At 40.9% G+C, this 22,974-nt stretch overlaps 1 protein-coding gene across 5 annotated transcripts in view; it reads left to right on the forward strand.

The window, feature by feature from the left end:
• The window catches only part of LOC121540285 (casein kinase I-like), a 60,231-nt gene extending 38,843 nt beyond the window's left edge, over positions 1-21,388 (forward strand). For 2 of the 5 annotated variants that reach the window (XM_045207774.1, XM_045207778.1), the window contains 6 exons: positions 17,324-17,408; positions 17,522-17,670; positions 17,934-18,014; positions 19,021-19,128; positions 19,885-19,991; positions 20,268-21,388. In XM_045207774.1, coding sequence (XP_045063709.1) covers positions 17,324-17,408; positions 17,522-17,670; positions 17,934-18,014; positions 19,021-19,128; positions 19,885-19,991; positions 20,268-20,322 — 585 coding nt within the window. In that variant the 3' untranslated portion in view covers positions 20,323-21,388. The remainder of the gene's footprint in view (positions 1-17,323; positions 17,409-17,521; positions 17,671-17,933; positions 18,015-19,020; positions 19,129-19,884; positions 19,992-20,267) is intronic. The other 3 variants (XM_045207775.1, XM_045207776.1, XM_045207777.1) reach the window with 3 other exon arrangements.
• The last annotated feature ends 1,586 nt before the right edge of the window (positions 21,389-22,974 follow it).

Consider the following 22,974-nt stretch of genomic DNA (forward strand, 5'->3'; position numbering starts at 1 on the left):
AGGTCTGGGCTTTGTGATGGCCACTCCAATACCTTGACTTTGTTGTCCTTAAGCCACTTTGCTACACATTTGGAAGTATGCTTGGGGTCATTGTCCATTTGGAAGACCCATTTGCGACCAAGCTTTAACTTCCTGACTGATGTCTTGAGATGTTGCTTCAATATATCCACATACATTTCCTTCCTCATGATGCCATCTATTTTGTGAAGTGCACCAGTCACTCCTGCAGCAAAGCACCCCCACAGCATGATGCTGCCACCCCCATTCTTCACGGTTGGGATGGTGTTCTTCGGCTTGCAAGCGTCCCCCTTTTTCCTCCAAACATAACAATGGTCATTATGGCCAAACAGTTCTATTTTTGTTTCATCAGACCAGAAGACATTTCTCCAAAAAGTACGATCTTTGTCCCCATGTGCAGTTGCAAACCGTAGTCTGGCTTTTTTATGGCGGTTTTGGAGCAGTGGCTTCTTCCTTGCTGAGCGGCCTTTCAGGTTATGTCGATATAGGACTCGTTTTACTGTGGATATAGATACTTTTGTACCTGTTTCCTCCAGCATCTTCACAAGGTCCTTTGCTGTTGTTCTGGGATTGATTTGCACTTTTCACACCAAAGTACGTTCATCTCTAGGAGACAGAACACGTCTCCTTCCTGAGCGGTATGACAGCTGCGTGGTCCCATGGTGTTTATACTTGCGTACTATTGTTTGTACAGATGAACGTGGTACCTTCAGGTGTTTGGAAACCAGACTTGTGGAGGTCTACAAATCTTTTTCTGAGGTCTTTGCTGATTTCTTTTGATTTTCCCATGATGTCAAGCAAAGAGGCACTGAGTTTGAAGGTAGGTCTTGAAATACATCCACAGGTACACCTCCAATTGACTCAAATGATGTCAATTAGCCTATCAGAAGCTTCTAAAGCCATGACATCATTTTCTGGAATTTTCCAAGCTGTTTACAGGCACAGTCAACTTAGTGTATGTAAACTTCTGACTCACTGGAATTGTGATACAGTGAATTATAAGTGAAATAATCTGTCTGTAAACAATTGTTGGAAAAATTACTTGTCATGCACAAAGTAGATGTCCTAACCGACTTGCCAAAACTATAGTTTGTTAACAAGACATTTGTGGAGTGGTTGAAAAACGAGTGTATGTAAACTTCCGACTTCAACTGTATCTTGATTAGATATGTATTCAACACCCTGAGTCAATATATGTTAGAATCACTTTTGGCAGTGATTACAGCTGTCTTTCTGGGTAAGTCTCTTAAGAGCTTTGCACACCTGGATTGTACAATATTTGCACATTATTCTTTTAAAAATTATTCAAGCTCTGTTAAGTTTGTTGTTGATCATTTCCAAGTTTTGCCATAGATTTTCAAGCCAATTTAAGTCAAAAATGTAACTAGGCCACTCGGGAACATTTAAATGTCTTCTTGGTAAGCAACTCCAGTGTATATTTGGCTTTGTGTTTTAGGTCATTGTGATGTGGCAAAATCGTCCTTATTCTGATCAAAGAGCCAAAGTATTTCAAGAGTTTTTGTAGAATTAAGATAGACTTTATTACAATAGACAAAGCCAAGGTGGTTTGCAAAGCATCTCCCTTCTACCTCCCAGCTCTCAGTTTATATAGTCATTTCACATACATTTTAGCATAACCCCTCCATCTTGACCAAACCGCCCACTTCCTTAGTCTATGATAGTGGTGAAGTCTGACTTCCCCTCCTATGTATGCACAAATAACAGCCCCGTCATGTAAAAATAATCATGTTCAGTTTGAACTCTGTTCAACCCTGGCTTGACCTGGAGATTGATTGTTGGACGTAGCAGGTCCACAATCAATCTCTCAAACATACCCAAGCCCAACCCCTCTCTCCCCTCTCGTCATGCTGTAATTAATCAAGAAGACACCCAAGGAGAGACAAAGGGTTTAGCCTGAACTCTGTTCAATCCTAACTCCATTCCCGTAATATGCCTTAGGATAGAGGCAAAGGATAACGCTCTGGTTTCAGTCACTGATAAATCAGGACAGCCTTGGATTAGGTAAGAGCGAGGAATTCGACCCGAGGTCAGATCCCCATTTCACACACACACAAACCCAGTGAGAGGTATTAATTAAGTTCTTGCTTAGCAACAGCAATGTACCCATGTTTAACCCTGGCTCTGTGTTCGTCATGTTGTATTAACTTTGTTTATCTTATAGTTTATTGAAAAATCCTCATTATATCCCCCATTTGGGACTTAATAGTCCCATATCAATACATCCAAATACTTCAAAAGTATATAGTGATTAATATATGAATACTGTGACATAAAAATCAACATTTTCATGATATAAGGCACAATCCTTGCATTAATATTATATTTTTCAAACAGTAAGATTCAAAAGTTTCTACTCGAATGTGTATCCTAACACATTAAAACAAACGTAGCGTTGTTTTAACCATAATATCTATTTAAGGCAGTTATCTTGCGATTGTATACGCAATACCAGGGCATGTTGAGAATAGTGTCAACATAACTTCTTTACCTATATCACAAGTAGTATAACAATCAAAAGAAGCAATATCAATATCTAATATATTAATTGCAGTGTCAACATCTTTAGTTATTAACATATTCATAACTTACTCAAATGAATCAGTCAGCTTACAACTCATAATCATAATCAAATGAATTATCCAAAACAAATTTAGAATGACAATTCTTAGTGATTTCACATTGGTCCTATGTTAAAATCCTCAATTTAGCACCCATTGACACTGGCAGAATGTACATTTATATTAACATACAGTATAATTATCCATAATTCTAGCATTAGCTTCCTCATAAGGAGAATAACTACAGATCAGTATCTCAATGCATTCTTAATCTAAATTACTATACATTTAGCAGTGTGTAGACCTCCTTAATCAACCTGATACCCCAAATAACAACCCCTTCCTTCCCCGGCACTGAATCTTCTGGTGTCTCTTCATTATGTTCTTCAGATAGCTTCATAGTTCAACTTGGATTGCCCATGACAATGTCCCAATTTCAATGTCTCACCTGAGCCGCCACCACCTCTACCCCCATTATGTTTTGTCCATTTGCCAACCAGTATACCAGCATCATGAGAGATGTAAGGGCGGCAGGTAGCTTAGTGGTTAAGAGCGTTGTGCCAGTAACCGAAAGGTCGCTGGTTCTAATCCCCGAGCCGACTAGGTGAAAAATCTGTCGATGTGCCCTTGAGCAAGGCACTTAACCCTAATTGCTCCTGTAAGTTGCTCTGGATAAGAGCGTCTGCTAAATGACCAATTATTTATTTATGTATTTGAACACATCTCTCTTCATGCCCATTCCACATGGACTCCTTTCACACTCCTGAGAGAAAAGGTATGAGAGAAAAGGCAGTTGATAGCTTCGATTGGATGCTGGTTCTGATTCAGGTCTCTTGGTAGAAGTGGTGCTGGACAGGACCCTATTCAACGCCTTTGTTGCTCCTCTTCAGCCGGTTAGTTTTTTTATTTATTGAGGTTCACACCGTTCTTGACTGAATTTTCCCTGCTATGCATCAAGACACCATCTGTAGTAACCTCGAGAGAGGACAGATCATAACAGTTTAGTTGAGTTCATTTCCAATCCAAGAAATCCATATAAGCATTGACTATATGACAAATTATTATGTTTTACCAATTATTCTTAATACCAATTTCTAATATACTCCCCTTATCACCCTGTCGACTTCACCGCAGAGTCACAGGATCAGCAAGTTAGATCTCAATTTAAGTCTGAGAGATTAATATCTTCACTTCCAGATTTCTCCAGCTTCTGCTGGTCCTTGTAGTCATGACAAGCCCATCCTCCTCCTGCCACTACCCCATATAAACATTCTGGGTTTCCATAAGTACAGTCAAGTGGTCCTCCTTTGTCGTTGCAAGGCTTCCTGTTAGAATTCATATAATATCAAATCAAATTTTATTTGTCACATACATGTGTTTAGCAGATGTTATTGCGGGTGTAGCAAAATGCTTGTACTTCTAGCTCCGACAGTGCAGTAATATCTAACAATTTCACAACATGTACCCTATACACACAAATCTAGTAAGGAATGGAATTTAAGAATATATACATATATGGACAAGTAATGACAGAGCGGCATGGACTAAGATACAGTAGAATATTATAGAATAGAATACAGTATATACATATGAAATGAGTAGTGCAAGATATGTAAACATTATTAAAGTGACTAGTGTTCAATTTCTTAAAGTGGCCAGTGATTTCAATAGGCAGCAGTAGCCGCTAATGTGCTAGTGATGGCTATTTAACAGTCTGATGGCCTTGAGATAGAAGCTGTTTTTCATTCTCTCGGTCCCAGCTTTGATGCACCTGTACTGACCTCGCCTTCTGGATGATAGCGGGGTGAACAGGCAGTGGCTCGGGTGGTTGATGTCCTTGATGATCTTTTTGGCCTTCCTGTGACATTGGGTGCTGTAGGTGTCATGGAGGGCGGGTAGTTTGACCCCGGTAATGCGTTCGGCTGACCGCACCACCCTCTGGAGAGCCCTGCGGTTGCGGGCGGTGCAGTTGCCGTACCAGGCGGTGATACAGCCCGACAGGATGCTCTCAATTGTGCATCTGTAAAAGTTTGTGAGGGTTTAGGTGCCAAGCCAAATTTCTTCACCTCCTGAAGTTGAAGAGGCTCTGTTGCGCCTTCTTCACCACACTGTCTGCGTGGGTGGACCATTTCAGTTTGTCAGTGATGTGCACGCCAAGGAACTTGAAGCATTCCACCTTCTCCACTGCGGTCCCGTCGATGTGGATAGGGGGGTGCACCCTCTGCTGTTTCCTGAAGTCCACGATCATCTCCTTTGTTTTGTTGACGTTGAGTGAGAGGTTATTTTCCTGGCACCACACTCCCAGAGCCCTCACCACCTCCCTGTAGGTGGTCTCGTCATTGTTGGTAATCAAGCCTACTACTGTTGTGTCGTCTGCATACATGATGATTGAGTTGGAGGCGTGCTTGGCCACACAGTCATGGGTGAACAGGGAGTACAGGAGGGGGCTGAGCACGCACCCTTGTGGGGCCCCAGTGTTGAGGATCAGCGAAGTGGAGATATTGTTTCCTACCTTCACCACCTGGGGGCGGCCCGTCAGGAAGTCCAGGACCCAGTTGCACAGGGCGGGGTTCAGACCCAGGGCCTCGAGCTTAATGATGAGCTTGGAGGGTACTATGGTGTTGAATGCTGAGCTATAGTCAATGAACAGCATTCTTACATAGGTATTCCTCTTGTCCAGATGGGATAGGGCAGTGTGCAGTGTGATTGCGATTGCATCGTCTGTGGATCTATTGGGGCGGTAAGCAAATTGAAGTGGGTCTAGGGTGACAGGTAAGGTAGAGGTGATATGATCCTTGACTAGTCTCTCAAAGCACTTCATGATGACAGAGGTGAGTGCTAAGGGGCGATAGTCATTTAGTTCAGTTACTTTTGCTTTCTTGGGTACAGGAACAATGGTGGCCATCTTGAAGCATGTGGGAACAGCAGACTGGGAAAGGGAGAGATTGAATATGTCCGTAAACACACCAGCTAGCTGGTCTGCGCATGCTCTGAGGACTCGGCTAGGGATGCCGTCTGGGCCGGCAGCCCTGCGGGGGTTATCATGCTTTAATGTCTTACTCACGTCGGCCACGGAGAAGGAGAGGCCACAGTCCTTGGTAGCGGGCCTGTGTTATCCTCAAAGGGGGCGAAGAAGGTGGTTAGCTTGTCTGGAAGCGAGACGTTGGCGACGTGGCTGGTTTTCCTTTTGTAGTCTGTGATTGTCTGTAGACTCTGCCACATACGTCTCGTGTCTGAAGCGTTTGAATTGCGACTCCACTTTGTCTCTATACTGATGTTCTGCCAGTTTAATTGCCTTGCGGAGTGAGTAGCTACACTGTTTGTATTCTGCCATATTCCCAGTCACCTGGCCATGGTTAAATGCGGTGGTTCGCGCTTTCAGTTTTGCGCGAATGCTGCTATCTATCCACGGTTTCTGGTTAGGGTAGGTTTTAATAGTCACAGTTGGCACAACATCACCTATACACTTCCTGATAAACTCAGTCACCGTTTCAGTGTATTCATCTAAATTATTTTTGAAAACTACCCGGAACATATCCCAGTCCGCGTGATCAAAACAATCTTGAAGTGTGGATTCCGATTGGTCAGACCAGCGTTGAATAGTCCTTAGCACGGGTACTTCCTGTGTAAGTTTCTGCCTATAGGAAGGGAGGAGCAAAATGGAGTCGTGGTCAGATTTGCCGAAAGGAGGGCGGGGGAGGGCAGTATAACCATCCCGGAAGTTCGAATAGCAGTGGTCGAGGATTTTAGCAGCGCGAGTACAACAGTTGATATGTTGATAGAACTTCGACAGCCTAGTCCTCAAATTTGCTTTGTTAAAATCCCTGGCTACAATAAATGCAGCCTCAGGATATGTGGTTTCCAGTTTGCATAAAGTCCAGTGATGTTTTTTGAGGGCCGTCGTGGTATCGGCTTGAGGGGGGATATACACAGCCGTGACTATAACCAAATAAAATTATCTTGGGAGATAATACGGTCGGCATTTGATTTGTGAGGTATTCTAGGTCGGGTGAACAGAAGGACTTGAGTTCCTGTATGTTACTACAATTACACCATGTGTCGTTAATCATGAAACACACACCTTCGCCCTTCTGCTTCCCGGTGAGATATTTATTCCTGTCTGCGCGATGAACTGAGAACCCATCTGGCTGGACCGATTTCGACAGAATATCCCCAGAGAGCCATGTTTCCATGAAACAAAGTATGTTACAGGCCTTGATGTCTCTCTGGAAAGAAATCCTTGCCCGGAGCTCGTCGAGCTTGTTAACCAGAAACTGAACATTAGCGAGTAGTATACTTGGAAGCGGTGGATGGTGTGCGTGCCTCCTGAGTCGAACCAGCAGGCCGCTCCGAGTGCCTCTCCTCCGCCGGCGATGTTTTGGGTCAGCCGCTGGAATCAGTTAAATTGCCCTGGGGAGAGCAAACAAAGGATCTACTTCGGGAAAGTCGTATTCCTGGTCGTATTACTGGTGAGTTACCGCCGCTCTGATATCCAATAGTTTTTCCCGGCTGTATGTAATTATACAAAACACTTTCTGAGCTAATAATGAAAAAAATTATACATAAATAAAACAAAATACCGCAAAGTTTCCTAAGCGCTAGTCGCGAGGCCGCCATCCTCGTCGGCGCCAGGTACACATCCTGGTTTCCCTGGAACTGGGATCACTTCTGTTAATTTCATGTCCCATTCGGTTTTGGTCCTTATAGCTGTTCTCTCAGTCATTTGTTTTACCGTTGTTTTGATCAACAGGGATTTCAGAAATGGCAACACACAGCAAAATACAATTCCCATTACTACCAGTGCTATACATATCATCATTGCCATTTTCGTGAACATTGCTCCCCATTTTCCAAAAGTTAAGTCCAAACAATCCCAGGCACGTGCGTCCTGCCCAGCATTGTTCTTGACTTCCTGTCTCAATCCTTTAAGCTTGATCATTGCCTCAGAGAATGTTCCTCCTGGGGCAGTATTATTAGGAGTAAACGTGCAGCACTTGCTTCCAAACATAACACAGACTCCTCCTTTTTCTGCTAGGAGCCAATCTAGAGCCTGTCTATTTTGTGAAGTCATTCTACTTATTGCCTGTACTTGTTCTCGAAGCGCTGACATTGCTGAGTCAGTATAATTTATGAACCTTTGTTGATTGTAATATATGTAATTGATCCATTCCAAATTATTATTAGGAGTTATCCAAAGAAATATTGATTCAAATCTTGATTTAATCTCACTCCTAGCTTTAATTAAATTCATTAGGAATTCCTCTAGGCTGGCCTATAACATCTATCTGTACGTTCGGATCGGCTTCATATGCCCTTTTTGATCTTTGTATTTTAGTATCTCGTGTATCGACCTTTAAAGCCTTCCAGTCAACTATTACAACTTTTTGTATTAACTGTACCCTGGCACAGATCCCTTTCCATCCTTTTGGTAATAATGTCCTTAGTCTGCAATTGCCACTGACTGATCCTCATATGGATCGATAAGTGGTAATGCCAATGTTTGATTTTCACATACTTCCGGGGTAACTATTACTCCAGTACTTGACCCTGCTGCCTGATAGATTTTTCTTTCAGAGGTGTCTGTATTCCAAAAGTTATATGTATCGAGGTGCCATGTAATTTCACATTCTCCTTTGAATTCTCCCAAATTATATAACCTGATTTGTTTTATTCTAACACTCATATTTTTGCTCATAGTCTATTTGATATTGGTGCTTCCCTTTTCCTTGTTTCTATTCTAACGTCTAATTGCTTACATTTCTCTCCCCATCCTGGTTGATTATAAAATTGTTTATATTTAGGATTTCCTAAATATGACAAACATTCTGCTGGGCAATACGGTCTTTCCGAGTTCCTTAGATGACAGAAGTTGTGGTTGAACATAGCACAGTCCTGGTAACTGTGGGGATTTGGAACTACTGTTAATTATTTTAAAGGAGATGAAGTGCATATTAGATAGTTTTCTTTATTTTTATTTTAATGTAGTATATTGTGCCCATCAATACCAGTCATTGTTTAGAGCCTCCTTCCATTCCCTTTCTTCTGCGTCTGGTGGGGCTCTAACATGTAAGGGGTTTAGTGCACTTTCCCAAGGAATAACTACTTCAACAACCCGTCCCCCTGGAAATGTAGCACTTATAAGTACTACATCAAATTGTTTATCTAAGTCTTGGGCTGCTATCCCCATGTCCATGATCCACCCGTCATTTTCTTTTATTATCTTGAGGTCACAGTTACCCCATGTGATTTCCCCACACTCCTTGTGCTGGTTCCTCCCACACCACTAGTCATTTGACTCTCGTACTTTAATAGCGATCCCTTTCTGTACTTCAGTTGTGGTTCCTGCTTGTGCAGGAATATACATTCTAATCCTGTCTGTTTCTCTTCTCTGTCTTGTTCTTGTGCTCTTTACTCTCGTCAGTATGCCATTTTCCTTATTCAACTGTTCTGGTTTCCCATTTCTGTTTGGGGACTAGTCAAGGGTAGAGAAATCAATGGTGGGGAAATCTGGTGAGTCTCGGTTGTCTTGTAGGATCTTGGAGGTCTTGTAGGATATTCTTGAAGGTCTTGTAGGTTCTTGGAGGTCTGGGATGTCTTGGAGGTCTGCCCCTCTGCCGGGGGAATTAGCCAGAGCATGTAGCTCATCAGTAGCATTCCCATTGCCATCCTCCCCATCTCCTGATTCTAGCCAGCTCCAGCATCCTCAGCTTCCTCATCTCTAGGTCGTCGGTTTCCTCGTGGTACTCTGGTGCAGTAGTTTAGATGATACCAGGTCGAACTCCCCTCTATCCGTACAGCCGTCGGTGCAGCCTTGGTGACGATGTATGGTCTCTTTGGCTCGGGACCTTCTTCCGTCACTAGGGTCTCTGGATCAGGCAGAGTCCCTCTCAATCCATCGACATCGGTCTGCGGAGAGTGTCCTTCTGGCAGCGTACCAATAGGGAAGCTCGGAGTCTCTACTGCAAAGACAGATAGACACAAAATAAAACAATGCTACCCAATGGTGGGGCCATCTTCTGGGGTTTGAACTCTCCTACAGTGGGACACATGGATCCAGGTATCTGTCTCTGCCACTTTTACCGTCATCGAGGTAGTCAGCAACACCTCCGCCTACGGTCTTTCCAGCTCTTTCTGCTGTAGTCTTTTACTGCCACAAAGTCTCCAGGGCGCAGACAATGCTCAGATTCTCCTGCTCGGTTGGGCAAGGAAGCCTTCACCCGTGGGAAAAAAGTCTTAAGAACATTGGTAGGTGAGACACAGTATGCTACTGTACCATGTCTTCTCATCAGTCAGGAGAAGCCCTGAGATTCGGAAGTGCACATTCTTGCAGCTTGTTGTAGTCCACTAGTTTCAGAGACAGGCCCGTTTGCACATAACACATTCCATCTAACCCATTACACATTAATTACTACTGCTCATATTCTTAATACAATTAGCATATTTACCAAAAGGCCCCAGGGGACCAGTAATTCCCCCCTTTGGACACGACTCACATCATGATTCATGCGTTAAAAAATTTAACAACAACATTGCCTGTTAAACCAAAATAATAAATGAAATTAGAATGACAACCTTTGATAGTATCTTAACTTAACTGTATCCCATAAGGTAATTCAGGGAAATAGCTCAATTGACTAGCGACACGTGTCACTTATTCAGGGATAGCGCTCTCTCTCTGTCCTTGTCATGGTCCGAATCATAAATACAACTATGAACTATATACTTCTTCATAATTATCAGTATTACAAACCCTCAACTCGGTATAATAAATGACCTTAAACTCATCATCCAATGTCTCTCGGCTTTCCAGTGTGGGTGTTCAAATCACACTAGAAAGTCAGGTCAGAGGTCATTCAAACCCTTCAAAGAAGTGTTTCAATCTATAGTAGAATAATCATTAACAACAGTCAAAACATTTCATACATTTCGTATCCCAAGTGTACAGTAAGTCCTTAGTACAGTTATTTTCTAAATAAATCACGTGTTTACTTAAAACTCACTCAGAAAATAAAAACTTCAGAAAATTCCATGTGTGTGCCCCTTTAAGATACATAATTTCTAACCCATGAAAACCCCCTAAAATAAAAAGCCTATACAACTAACATTTCATAATAGGTGGGTTGTTTGTGGTTATTTGAAAACCATATAGTAAAAACAAACAAAAATGGCCAGGCTTTATTTAATTGGGTAGCTCCCTCTTATGACCTAATCCGGATGTCTTCATACTTATCAAACTGCCGAATGTAACTAACATCTCTTCCCAAGACAATAGTCTCGGGAAACATTTCAAAGAGAGAAAATCACTACCCCCATTCTCCTGGAAGAAAAAGTGCACATTTCGTTAGTTTCCATTTTGCTACCTCTTAACCAGTCCAAACAATTCAAATTCGAAATTCTTACTTTCCATTGAATTTACCAGTCTACATCTGTTTCTTTTGACTCAGAAAACCCTCAAGAACATTACTCGTGACTCCTCCTCTCTTTTGTCAATTCCGTAATCTAGTGTAGAATAAAACAAAGTAAATTCTGATGAGATTAAAACCCCTAGGTCTTTCCTGAGTCACATTGTTCCTACTCGATCACGTTTTAATATGCTTTGTGACTTCCAAAATCAATTTTTTTTATCTCATCTCGCTGGTTCTACTTTCCCACATGCCTTGTGACCCTCTCTACCAAAATAGTTTACTAATGTGATGAAGGTCTGGCCTATCAGTGTTCTTGTCATTCGACGCTCATAACAATTCACTACAACACAGAACCCTCAAATTCACACCCTTCAGCGTTTGTTTAAATGCTGCGTGATACAACGTTTGACTATTTGTAACCATTATTCGTGCTGTCACCCATATACTGCCCATTTTAATGTCACATTTTAGAATCCACTGTCTTTGACTCCCGCAGGGATTCTCCAACCCCACTAAATGTAATAATTTTTCCTGTCGTAAATACAGTCAATTTCTCAGTGTAAGGAATCAGTGATATTTGATCCCAAGCATCTATTCAAAGGTTGTTTGAGACGTGGTCTCCTACGTCTCCCTTAACATACATACTGTAGGGGACTTCCATCAATCCTGGAAGAAAGAATCCTACTCAAGACACATCAGATAATACTGTTTTCAATTAAGGGGAATAGACACCTTATAAAATAAACAAACCCATAACTCCATTCGGATAATCTAATCTAATTGCAACCAGTGATCCGGGTCAACAGCATCAATGTAACAGCTTTGTAATCAGCATCAATGTAACAGCTATTCCAGGCGGTGTCAGAGGAAGGCCCTCAAAATTGTCAAAGACTCCAGCCACCCTAGTCATAGACTGTTCTCTCTGCTACGGCACGGCAAGCGGTACCGGAGTGCCAAGTCTAGGTCCAAAAGACTTCTCAACAGCTTCTACCCCCAAGCCATAAGACTCCTGAACAGCTAATCATGGCTACCCTGACTATTTGCACTGCCCCCCATCTTTTTTACGCTGCTGCTACTCTGTTAATTATTTATGCATAGTCACTTTAACTCTACCCACATGTACATATTACTTCAACTACCTCAACTAGCTGGTGCCCCGCACATTGACTCTGCACCGTACCCCCTGTATATATAGCCTCCCTACTGTTATTTTATTTTACTTCTGCTCTTTTTTTCTCAACACTTTTTTGTTGTTTTATTTTACTTTTTTATTAAAAATAAATGCACTGTTGGTTAAGGGCTGTAAGTAAGCATTTCACTGTAATGTCTGCACCTGTTGTATTCGGCGCATGTGGCCAATAAAATTTGATTTGATTTGCTTCTGTCCCTACCTGGGCTTGAACCAGGGACTCTCTGCACATATCGAAAACAATCACCCTCGAAGCACCATTACCCATCTCTCTTAACAGCATTCTGCGTTTACCTCTATCGTAGGGTTTAAAAAAACTAACTTCACAACTTTCACAATCCTAGATTGCTGTTGTAGCTTTATGTTTTGGTTCAGTGTCTCTGTTAGGATGTTGGGTCAGTAATATTTCTGTAGTGAGCTCAGCTAAAAGTTTTTATATTCCTCAGTTAATGGTATCTTTCTCCCTAATATATCTTCATACTCTGCTTCTTTCCAAAAATGCGTTTTTATCCCTTGTGATCCTCTTAATATTATTGTATTGTATTGTTCTCTCATCTCATTTCCCAATAAGATACCCCCCTCACTCTTCTGTCCTTAGGTATTTTCCCAGTGGTCTATTCGGTCTTGGGTCGCTAGACCACCCCTATTTTCCCCTAATAATATTCACGTTACTATTTTCTCAAAAATTCCTACGTTTCCATTTTTGTACTCCAGATATCCCTAATATATCTTCCTATACCTTATTTTCCTGTCTTTCAGTATGTCTATATCATATGTTCTTATTTTTATGTTTGCTGTCACTGTGTATTCCGCTATTGAATATCCCCTTATCGTATACTTAAATGCGGCTGGTTCTCATTCTAATCTTCGTCTTGGCATTCATTCCCTAACTTTCCTTCTTAGTTTTTCTCTTTTACCTGTCTATATCTGGACGCCTAGTTCGTATCCTAAATTCTCCTACCTTCTATGTTATTACTATTTCCTTCGAAATAGTACCTTCGAATTGTACCATTGTTCCACGTAACGGAAACAGATTATTGTTTTAGAATTCATTAACTGTTTGCATAAATCACTGGTGTTACGCAAACTATAGAATTGAGTAATAATTAGAAATGGTCAAAGAACGTTTCCAATTCAACTTCCCTATTAACTTACTTTCCTTTGTTATCCATTCAGATCATAGCCACAGCTCTATGCAATTACCAATCCGCTATTATTAGAAGTCAGTAAATGTAGGTAACTGTCCTTTCTGATTAAGCTACAGGTAACAAAACAAACACTTTCTGTAGTTTACAAGCATATATTCAATTTCCATATTCCATTCAATATTTAAAATTACAACCCCATTTCCCAGTAGGTTCCTTTAGCAAAACATTAGGCCACACAAAAAAAAACTATTCCCTCTAAATCGTTCCGCTATTCATGTTCAATAACTTAGCCTTCAATTTAAACGGAGCGATCTGCTAAATCGTTCAGTTTACATCTTAAAATAAACACTGGCTGCAAATTAATTTAAGCAACCCATGGCCATAGTCTAATTATAATCGGAAACCCAGATTTTAGTCAGTAACACAGAACCTATGTCTATTGAAATGACAAGTAAATCCCGCAAATATCCCAATTACAATGGTTTGTAGGCTTAACATCTGTTATATAACAGAATTACCAAAATATTGCCTTAAAGGTCGTCCAAGTGTTTCTTTGCAAAGATCTCACATGCTCAAAGAGAATAAATTAGCAGTCAACGAGTCAAATCTACATTCATTGATTTGGAAACAGATCTAACAAGTTTAATCAAATGGATTATGTTTTCCCTTGTGACATAATGAAATTCCTTTCCTACACCACCTTAGCTCCGCAATGAGAGACAGTCATATAATGCTTAACCTCATCTCTATCAAATTGTCTATGTATTCTTTCCCACCCCTCCCGTATGTCTACGTTTTGGGTACGCAAGTTAGTATATAAATATTATTCCACTTATTACTTTATAAAATCTCTAGTAATCTATTACACGCACATAAAATTCACCATATCGTCCTATATTCACATCAACCAATCAATTCGTGTTTTTAATTATTCTCAATCGCTACAAATCAGCTTCTTCAAACCCCTCCACCTAGCACTCTGTCTCTATGTAGCGCAGCCCTTTCGGCTATTCTATTTCGTTTCTGATCACCTACGCCGGATGAGCAGAACTCTTTTAAACTTCTTGTCTACTAGCCTGCCTGTCTGCTAGCCTGCTTGTCTATTAGCCTGCCTGTCTGCTAGCCTGCTTGTCTATTAGCCTGCCTGTCTGCTAGCCTGCTTGTCTACTAGCCTGCCTGTCTGCTAGCCTGCTTGTCTACTAGACTATTTTTCCAGTCCCTTCGTGGTCGTCAATTATGATGTGGCAAAATTGTCCTTATACTGATCAAAGAACCAAAGTATATCCAGAGTTTTTGTAGAATTAAGATATACTTTATTACAATAGACACAGTTGAGGTGGTTTGCAAAGCATCTGCCTTCTACCTCCCAGCTCTGTTTATATAGTCATTTCACATACATTTGAGCTTAACCCCTCCCTCTTGACCACTCCGCCCACTTCCTTAGTCTATGATAGTAGTCATGCTGTAATTAATCAAGAAGACGCCCAACCCTAACTCCATTCCCGTAATATGCCTTAGGATAGAGGCAAAGGATAACACTCTGGTTTCAGTCACTGATAAATCAGGACAGCCTTGGAATAGGTAAGAGCGAGGAATTCGACCCAAGGTCAGATCCCCATTTCACACACACACAAACCCAGTGAGAGGTATTAATTAAGTTATTGCCTAGCAACAGCGATGTACCCATGTTTAACCCTGGCTCCGTGTTCGTCATGTTGTGATTCACTTTGTCTATCTTATAGTTTATTGAAAAATCCTCATCAATTGTCTTGCTTAAAGGTGAATTTGTCTCCCAGTGTCTGTTGGAAAGCAGATTGAGCCAGGTGTTCCTCTAGGATTTTGCCTGTGCTTAGCTCTATTCCGTTTCTATTTATCATAAACTCCCTAGTTCTTGCCGATGACAAGCATACCCATAACATGATGCAGCCACCACCATGCTTGAAAATAAATATGAAGTGGTACTCGGTGATGTGTTGTGTTGGATTTGCCCCAAACATAACACTTTGTATTCAGGACAGTTCATTTATTTGCCACATTTTATGCAGTTTTACTTTAGTGCAAAGGGGAGGCATGTTTTGGAATATTTTATCCTGTACAGACTTCTTTCTTTTGACTCTGTCAATTAGGTTAGTATTGTGGAGTAACTACAATGTTGTTGATCCATCCTCAGTTTTCTCCTATCACAGCCATCAAACACTAAGTATTTTAAAGTCACCATTGGTTTCAAGGTGAAATCCCTGAGCGGATTCCTTCCTCTCTTGATACACAATCTAAAGTGTAATGAATAACTTCACCATGCTCAAAGGGATATTCAATGTTGGCTTTTTTTTTTTTTTTACACTGCTATCAATAGGTGCCCTTCTTTGCGAGGCATTGGAAACCTCCCTGGTCTTTGTGGTTGAATCTGTTTTAAATTCGCTGCTCGACTGAGGGACCTTACAGATAATTGTATGTGTGTGGTACAGAAATGAGGTAGTCGTTCAAAAATCATGTTAAATGCTATTATTGCACACATAGTGAGTCCATGCAACTTATTATGTGACTTGTGAAGCACATTTTTACTCCTGAACTTATTTAGGCTTGCCATAACAAAGGGGTTGAATAATTATTGATTTTATTTTTAATGAATTTGTAAAAATGTCTAAAAACACAATTCCACTTTGACATTGTGTAGTGTTGTATGTAGGCCAGTGTAAAAAAAAACTATATTTAATCAATTTTAAATTCAGGCTGTAACACAACAAAATGTGGAATAAGTCAAGGGATGTGAATACTTTCTGAAGGCCCCCCAATAACAGTTTCATATCCAATGCTCGTTATAGGACACATCACTGCACTCTATACTCCTCTGTAAACTGGCCATCTCTGCATACTTGACGCAAGACCCACTGATTGATGCTTATTTATAAAACCCTCTTAGGCCTCACTCCCCCCCTATCTGAGATACCTACTGCAAACCTCATCTTCCACATACAACAACCGTTCTGCCAGTCACATTCTGTTAAAGGTCCTCAAAGCACATCCCTGGGTCGCTCCTCTTTACAGTCCTCTTTACAGTTCACTGCAGCTAGCGACTGGCACCCCAATGGTGGAACAAGCTCCCTCACGACGCCAGGACAGCGGAGTCACTCACCACCTTCCGGAGACATTTGAAACCCCACCTCTTTAAGGAATACCTGGGATAGGATAAAGTAATCCTTCTACCCCCCCTAAAAAAAAAAAAAAAAAAAAGTGTAAAGTGGTTATCCCACTGGCTATAGGGTGAATGCACCAATTTGTAAGTCGCTCTGGATAAGAGCGTCTGCTAAATGACGTAAATGTAAATGGAACGAACTGCAAAAAAACAGTGAAACTGGACAGTTTTATCTTCATCTCTGCATTCAAAGACTCAATCATGGACACTAACTAACACTTGTGGCTGCTTTGCGTGATGTATTTGTGTGCTGTTGTCTGTGCCTAACAATGTTTGTGCTGCTTCCATGTTGTGCTGCTGCCATGTGTTGCTACCGTGTTGTCATGTTGTGTTGCTGCCATGCCGTGTTGTTGTCTAAGGTCTCTCTTTATGTAGTGTTATGGTGTCTGTCTTGTTGTGATGTGTGTTTTGTCCTACATTTTAATTTTTAATCCCCCGTCCCTGCAGGAGGCCTTTTGCCTCTTGGTAGGCAGTTATTGTAAATAAGAATTTGTTCTTAATTGTCTTGCCTATTTAAATAAAGGTTAAATAAAATATATAGATGGGATGACTCAAGATATAAAATGGCTTAAGAGAGGATCTGCATGTGGAGGCAAACTAAGACACCTTAAATATTCTACATGTAAACATTATGCCCATTAAATTACGCTGCCTCCAGCTATGTATTGCCCCAAATGTGGCTGTTATATTATGCATTCTGCGAAGCTGTAGTTGTTCAACTCTACTGTGCTTTGTGTGAATTAAAGCTGAAAACGTGGGAGGATAATTGTTGTACTGTCTGTTGATTACAGGCGGACACATTGAAGGAGCGGTATCAGAAGATTGGAGATACCAAGCGAACTACGCCAATTGAAGTGCTTTGTGAAAGCTTCCCGGGTCAGTACTGCCATTTTGGTTTGATTGGTTTGATTTGGAATCTTCATGACTCCTTTAGTTCTAGTTCAGTTTATGCAAATGAAATAATTTTCTGCCTTTGACCTTCGCCGCAGAAGAGATGGCCACCTATCTGCGCTACGTGAGGAGGCTGGACTTCTTTGAGAAACCTGATTATGACTACTTACGGAAACTCTTCACTGAACTGTTTGACAGGAACGGCTACGTCTTTGATTATGAATATGACTGGGTCGGCAAGCCACTTGTGAGTCTCGTTTTGTTTCTACTCCGTATTCAAAGTTTTGAGTGGACCACTTGACCCCTTTATCTGCAGACTTTCGTTAGTCTTTTTCTGTAAATAATCACATATGGGATCAAAATTGAGATTTCCTGTGATGTCTCAGCGATTCAAGGGCCTTTTTTATTATATAATATATTAATATCTTCAGGTTGTGGTGAGTGTAAAGTATTCACAGCAATGATTTTGATGGCCTAGGTAAAATGCTGTCATTTTGTCCCCCACCATAGCCCACACCGGTAGGCCCCATCCCCAGTGACACACTCGCTCAGCCCAGCAGAGACAAAGCACAACAGCAGACCAAAAACCAGGTGAGCTCACCGCCGCCCGCCACACCCACCCACCTCGTCAGTCGAGTTTTCGTGTCTCAGAGGCAACCGCCAAGCCTCCTGTCCTAATCTCCACTTCCTCAAGAATACGGCCTCTTTTACAATGTCACCTTTGTCCACTCCAACCTCTTCAATCTACTCTTTACTCTGTTGTGGCGATTGAGCAAGAAAGATGGGGAACTGATGAACCTATTATAATTGTACTTAAATGTTGTAGCAACATCTTTGAAAGTTGAACTGTTTTAGCATTGGAGGGTTTTGTCTTCAGCCTGCCTTCCTAAGAACTAGTCATTTCATGCATGAGTTGAAAATGCATTGTTCACATCAGCAATGACAAAGCAGTTTGCTTAGTGTGTGGCAAAATTGCTTTCTTTTCCGTTCCTTGTTCTATCAGCATGCTATTTGAGCCTTGGTCCTACTACAATGTCACCAACATGACACATTGTTTACATTTTTGCCAATTCACAATGATTCATTTGACTTTATTAGTCTTAATCTTGTTCTCTAAGACAAAGTGCATAAGGTTTTATGATTGCTGTGGACTCTGGCCTGTATTTATGGCTCTCCAGAACAATGTAATGAGTAGAACATATCATCATTTATGAACATAAACATGCAACACGTTGCATAACACAAACAATCACAGATTTTATTGCAGAAACCAGGAATAGAATCGGAACAATGATTAACTAATTCAGTCAGATCAATAGAAAATATAGATGTTGGAATAAAAGCCAAGATGCTTAGTGTTTTTCCGATCAAGGCTGTTTTCACTCTTGCATTAGTCAGTTGGCTCTGCTTTATGTTGTGCTCTATTTTCCTTCTGTTATGAACATAGTTTTAACAAGCCTGCTTCTGCTTGTGACATGTCTTCTGTATTTATTTCTGTTTGTTTTTGTTCCCACCACCACCCACCACATTACCTCCCACCTCTTGACTCCCGCCCCCCATAACCCGCCCCCCCATAACAAACCCCACCCCCCGTCAGTTGCCTGATGCCAAAGGAGATGAGGCTCAGCGTCAGCTGTCTCCAATGACCAATACGGAGACACTGGGGTCACATCTCGTGGCCGAAAGGCTGGGGGGCTCTGTCCAGGTACTGCTTGCTGCACATGGTGCTGCATGGCTGTGTCTGTCCACTCCAGCTTTCTCTCTCTGTCTGTGTTTGTCTGTCTGCCTGCTCTGCTTCATTTATCCAGGCTGATAACAGGGGAGGGAAGCACAGTCAGGGGAACCCTGCGGTCATTGAAGCCATTATCAGGACAGGAACCCCCCTCCCCTCTCCCTGGAAAAGGGTGTGATATAGGATCTGATTGAGCATGTACTGTCTCGGCACAGACTCAACCTTAAAGGGATGACGGGGCAACAGCAGCTCAGAAGATGCCTGGTTTTTTATTTATTTAATTTGTAACTGTTAGCTACACCCTTCACATGAAAACATAAACTCCGAAGTGGATATTTCACATCTATAGTCCTTTATGGTGCAATTATGACTTGCTTAAAGTGATGTACAGTCTGCCGTCTCAGATGATTAAACTTTGAGAATTATGTTTTGAGCAAATGTGCCATCTAGTGTTTTGGAAGGGAATTGCACCCTTTGAAAAAATGACGTATTTTTACCAACTAGTAGATCCATTTCAAGTTTTAATGTCACGTGCACAAGTACAGTGAAAAGCCTTTCTTGCCAGCTCTTTTACAATGTAATGTGGTCAAGGGTAAGAGTTATAAGCTAATGCTTCAATTTCTCATTTCATATCAAGGATAAATTACAGATAATTAGTCATGATTTTACCATGTATTCTAAAAACGTGCACAGACATCCTGTCTGAATTCCTTGTCTTCACCTGTACAGGTGATGAGCTCGGCAAATGGAGAGCTGAACACTGACGACCCGACGGCAGGACACTCCAACGCTCCCATCACTGCTCCCACTGAGGTGGAGGTGGCTGATGATACAAAGTAAGATAGCTGTCTGTCCCTGGGGTTGACTGGCAGTGGCTTGCCATGCTCTGCTCTGTCTCACTACCTCTGGCAGTCATTGCAAGAAACACACTGTCAAATGGTTTCTGAACCCATTAATTCAAAACACTGTTTAAAATTTTTTTTTTTACAGGTTTTACATGTTTAAGGCCTCTAATGTTCAGTTAAGCCTTTTTTAGTTTTTAACATTGAATTTTTTAATATGCAACATTAATTTCCTTTTGGAACTAAATGAGAGTATGTCCTTGCCTGCAGGTGCTGTTGTTTCTTCAAAAGGAGAAAGAGGAAAACCCTCCAGCGGCACAAGTGAAGTGAGGAGAAGACCTCGGAGGGAACTTGAAACATTCTGGTCACTTTCAAGTTTTAAATGGAAGCAACTACACAGATCACCCATCCTATCTCCCTTTCCCAATCTCTCTCTTTCTTTCCCTCTCTCTTCTCTATCTCTCTCAGCGCTCTCCTGCTACATGCGTGTAAAGGAATGTTGTTGTCCTTCAGACTTTGTGGGCTTCACAACAGACTCTGGCTCCTAAAAGAAAATAAATAAAGAAACCGTTAAAGTACCTGCATAATAAAGAGAGAACGTTAAAAGCTGTAACAACGAAACGCGAATACCGTGGCGTGAATATTAAAAAAAGATACTGTTTGAAACAGTTGTTGTATTCTAGATTCCATACAGAGCATTTACTGATCAACAGCCATTGATCTGAGGGAACTGTCAATGAGTCGAGTGAAAGAAATCTGTTCCATAGAAATAGTCCTTTATTTGTGGGATCAAGGTAAGAAGCAAGACTGAACTATACTAATGATAACTCTGGAGTCACTGAGCGCAACAGGAAACACTTCATCTATACCAGAATTGGAGGATTTTTATGTTTTGAGTTTATTTTTTATTTTTTATTTTTTTATCCTCTGTTGTTTTCAAAGTCAACTCCCTGGATTGAAAACAAATGTTTGTTGTAGTGTACTGGAATTCATTTAGGATATTTTTTTGCTCTGGCTTTCATGTCTGTCAATGTGGACTTTGTAGCACAGTCACTGGCCTCAGGTACTGTGGAAGATTGAGAGAAACAGATATTAAGCTCTCTTCTTCTTATTGCACTTTTGGAAACAAAAAGAAAGTGCAATGGAATTCTAGGTTTGAAATTAACAAACAACAAAACAACTAAAGACTGATCTAGGAAGAGTCCTATACAAGGCTAACACTGACTGTACAAAACATTAAGAACACCTTCCTAATATTGAGTTGTACCCCACAATAAGGGCATGTCAAATTGGGTGCCAATTTTGTCCTCAGAATAAATCCTTATTTAACCTGTCTCCTCCCCTTCATCTACACTGATTTAAGTGGATTTAACAAGTGACATTAATAAGGGATCATAGCGTTCACCTGGTCAGTCTATGTCATGGAAATAGCAGGTGTTCATAATGTTTTGTACACTCAGTGTATAGCTGAGTAAGGCCGAAATGTCAATTTACATGAAACAAGATATCTTTCAGTTTTATTTCTACATCAGAATAATTTACCAGGAAATCATAGTTTGTGCCTTTCCAAGTAAAATGTTTAAAGCTCAAGTAAGTGTCCTGCAATGACATTTTATCTGAACTGTTCCAAATGTTGCTCATTAACTTGTGTGTGTGTATCTCTGAAAGTATTGTCTTTCTGACATGCCCAGTGTAGAGGTCCTACTGTCTCACAACTACCGTGTCTATCTCCTCTGCTAGGACAATCAAAGGATCTTTAGTGGTGGAGTTAACTCTCTAGGTGCACTCGACAACAAAAAATAGGAAAGATTTGAAAGCTTATGCATTATGAACTAAGCAATTCTAGTCACTGATGGTGGCAGATCAAAGTTAGAGGCAGCATGCAAATATGTCAAGTTTATGTTTAAAGACAAAAATGAAGTGATACACAACTGTTTTTCTTTTGAAGTTCCTTGCTGCAGTAGTTTTGTGAATTTTTGCCTGAACATTGTAATGGTCTATGATTTTCATGGCTTAACATGAGATGTGTTCGACCACAACAACGTGCTCCGTCGTCTCAAGTGTGTGTATATATATATATATATATATATATAGTAGGTACAGCGGTCCCAAATTGTTTTTTTTTTTAAATCAAAGATGGCTGCCGTGTGGGGTCTCAAACATTAATTCACAAGCGAAGCCCCCCAAACCCCCTTGATTGTAATACTGTAAATATCCCCATCTACGAAAGACTGATTTATCACTATGCCCTTTAAAATAGCATACCGTATGCTTGTGTCGTCATTGTGGTTATGAGTCAAGGCCATGTGACCCAGAATGTATTGTTGTCATGAGATCAGTCATACATGTTATGTTTTTTTTCTTCTGAGAAGTTAACATGAGGGCATTGGGGTAGTAGGGTTGCTTAACAAAAATGAAATATCAATAGCAGATATGTACATTTTTATAAACGTCTCAAACTGAGAAGAGCAGGAGAAACATATTGGACTCAAAATGTGATGGCACTAAATGAAGGAAATAACTAGTCTCTTTGTAAATAGCAATACCATGAGTTTTAAATTGGGATTTTAACATGTAGTGGAACTGTTTCCAGTTAGGTTGTTTTCCCATAACTTTTTAAAATCAGAAATCTATTTGATTCCCACTGTGTGCTGTCTGCCACCATGCTGGTAGAACTATTTTCCATTTCCTTTCCTCCTAGTTTAACCTCCGGCTATACTGTGAGTGCTCTGGTGATACAATATTCAACAGTGATACAATATTCAATGCAACGGAATGGATATGAGTTTCCCAATACAAGAAGCTTTATACTTATGGTCATTCTGATTCTTAACAGGGCAATTTTCCATGATTGTGCGGTGCGAGCTCTGGTGCAATATTTGTCACTATGCTTTACTCAAATAATGCAAAACTTTTGCAATATGGAAATATCACCGATTGTAATCAAGATGCTGTTGATCGACCAGTATGGTATTGG

Source organism: Coregonus clupeaformis, chromosome 26, assembly GCF_020615455.1.
Source record: "Coregonus clupeaformis isolate EN_2021a chromosome 26, ASM2061545v1, whole genome shotgun sequence".
Taxonomy (NCBI): Eukaryota; Metazoa; Chordata; class Actinopteri; order Salmoniformes; family Salmonidae; genus Coregonus; species Coregonus clupeaformis.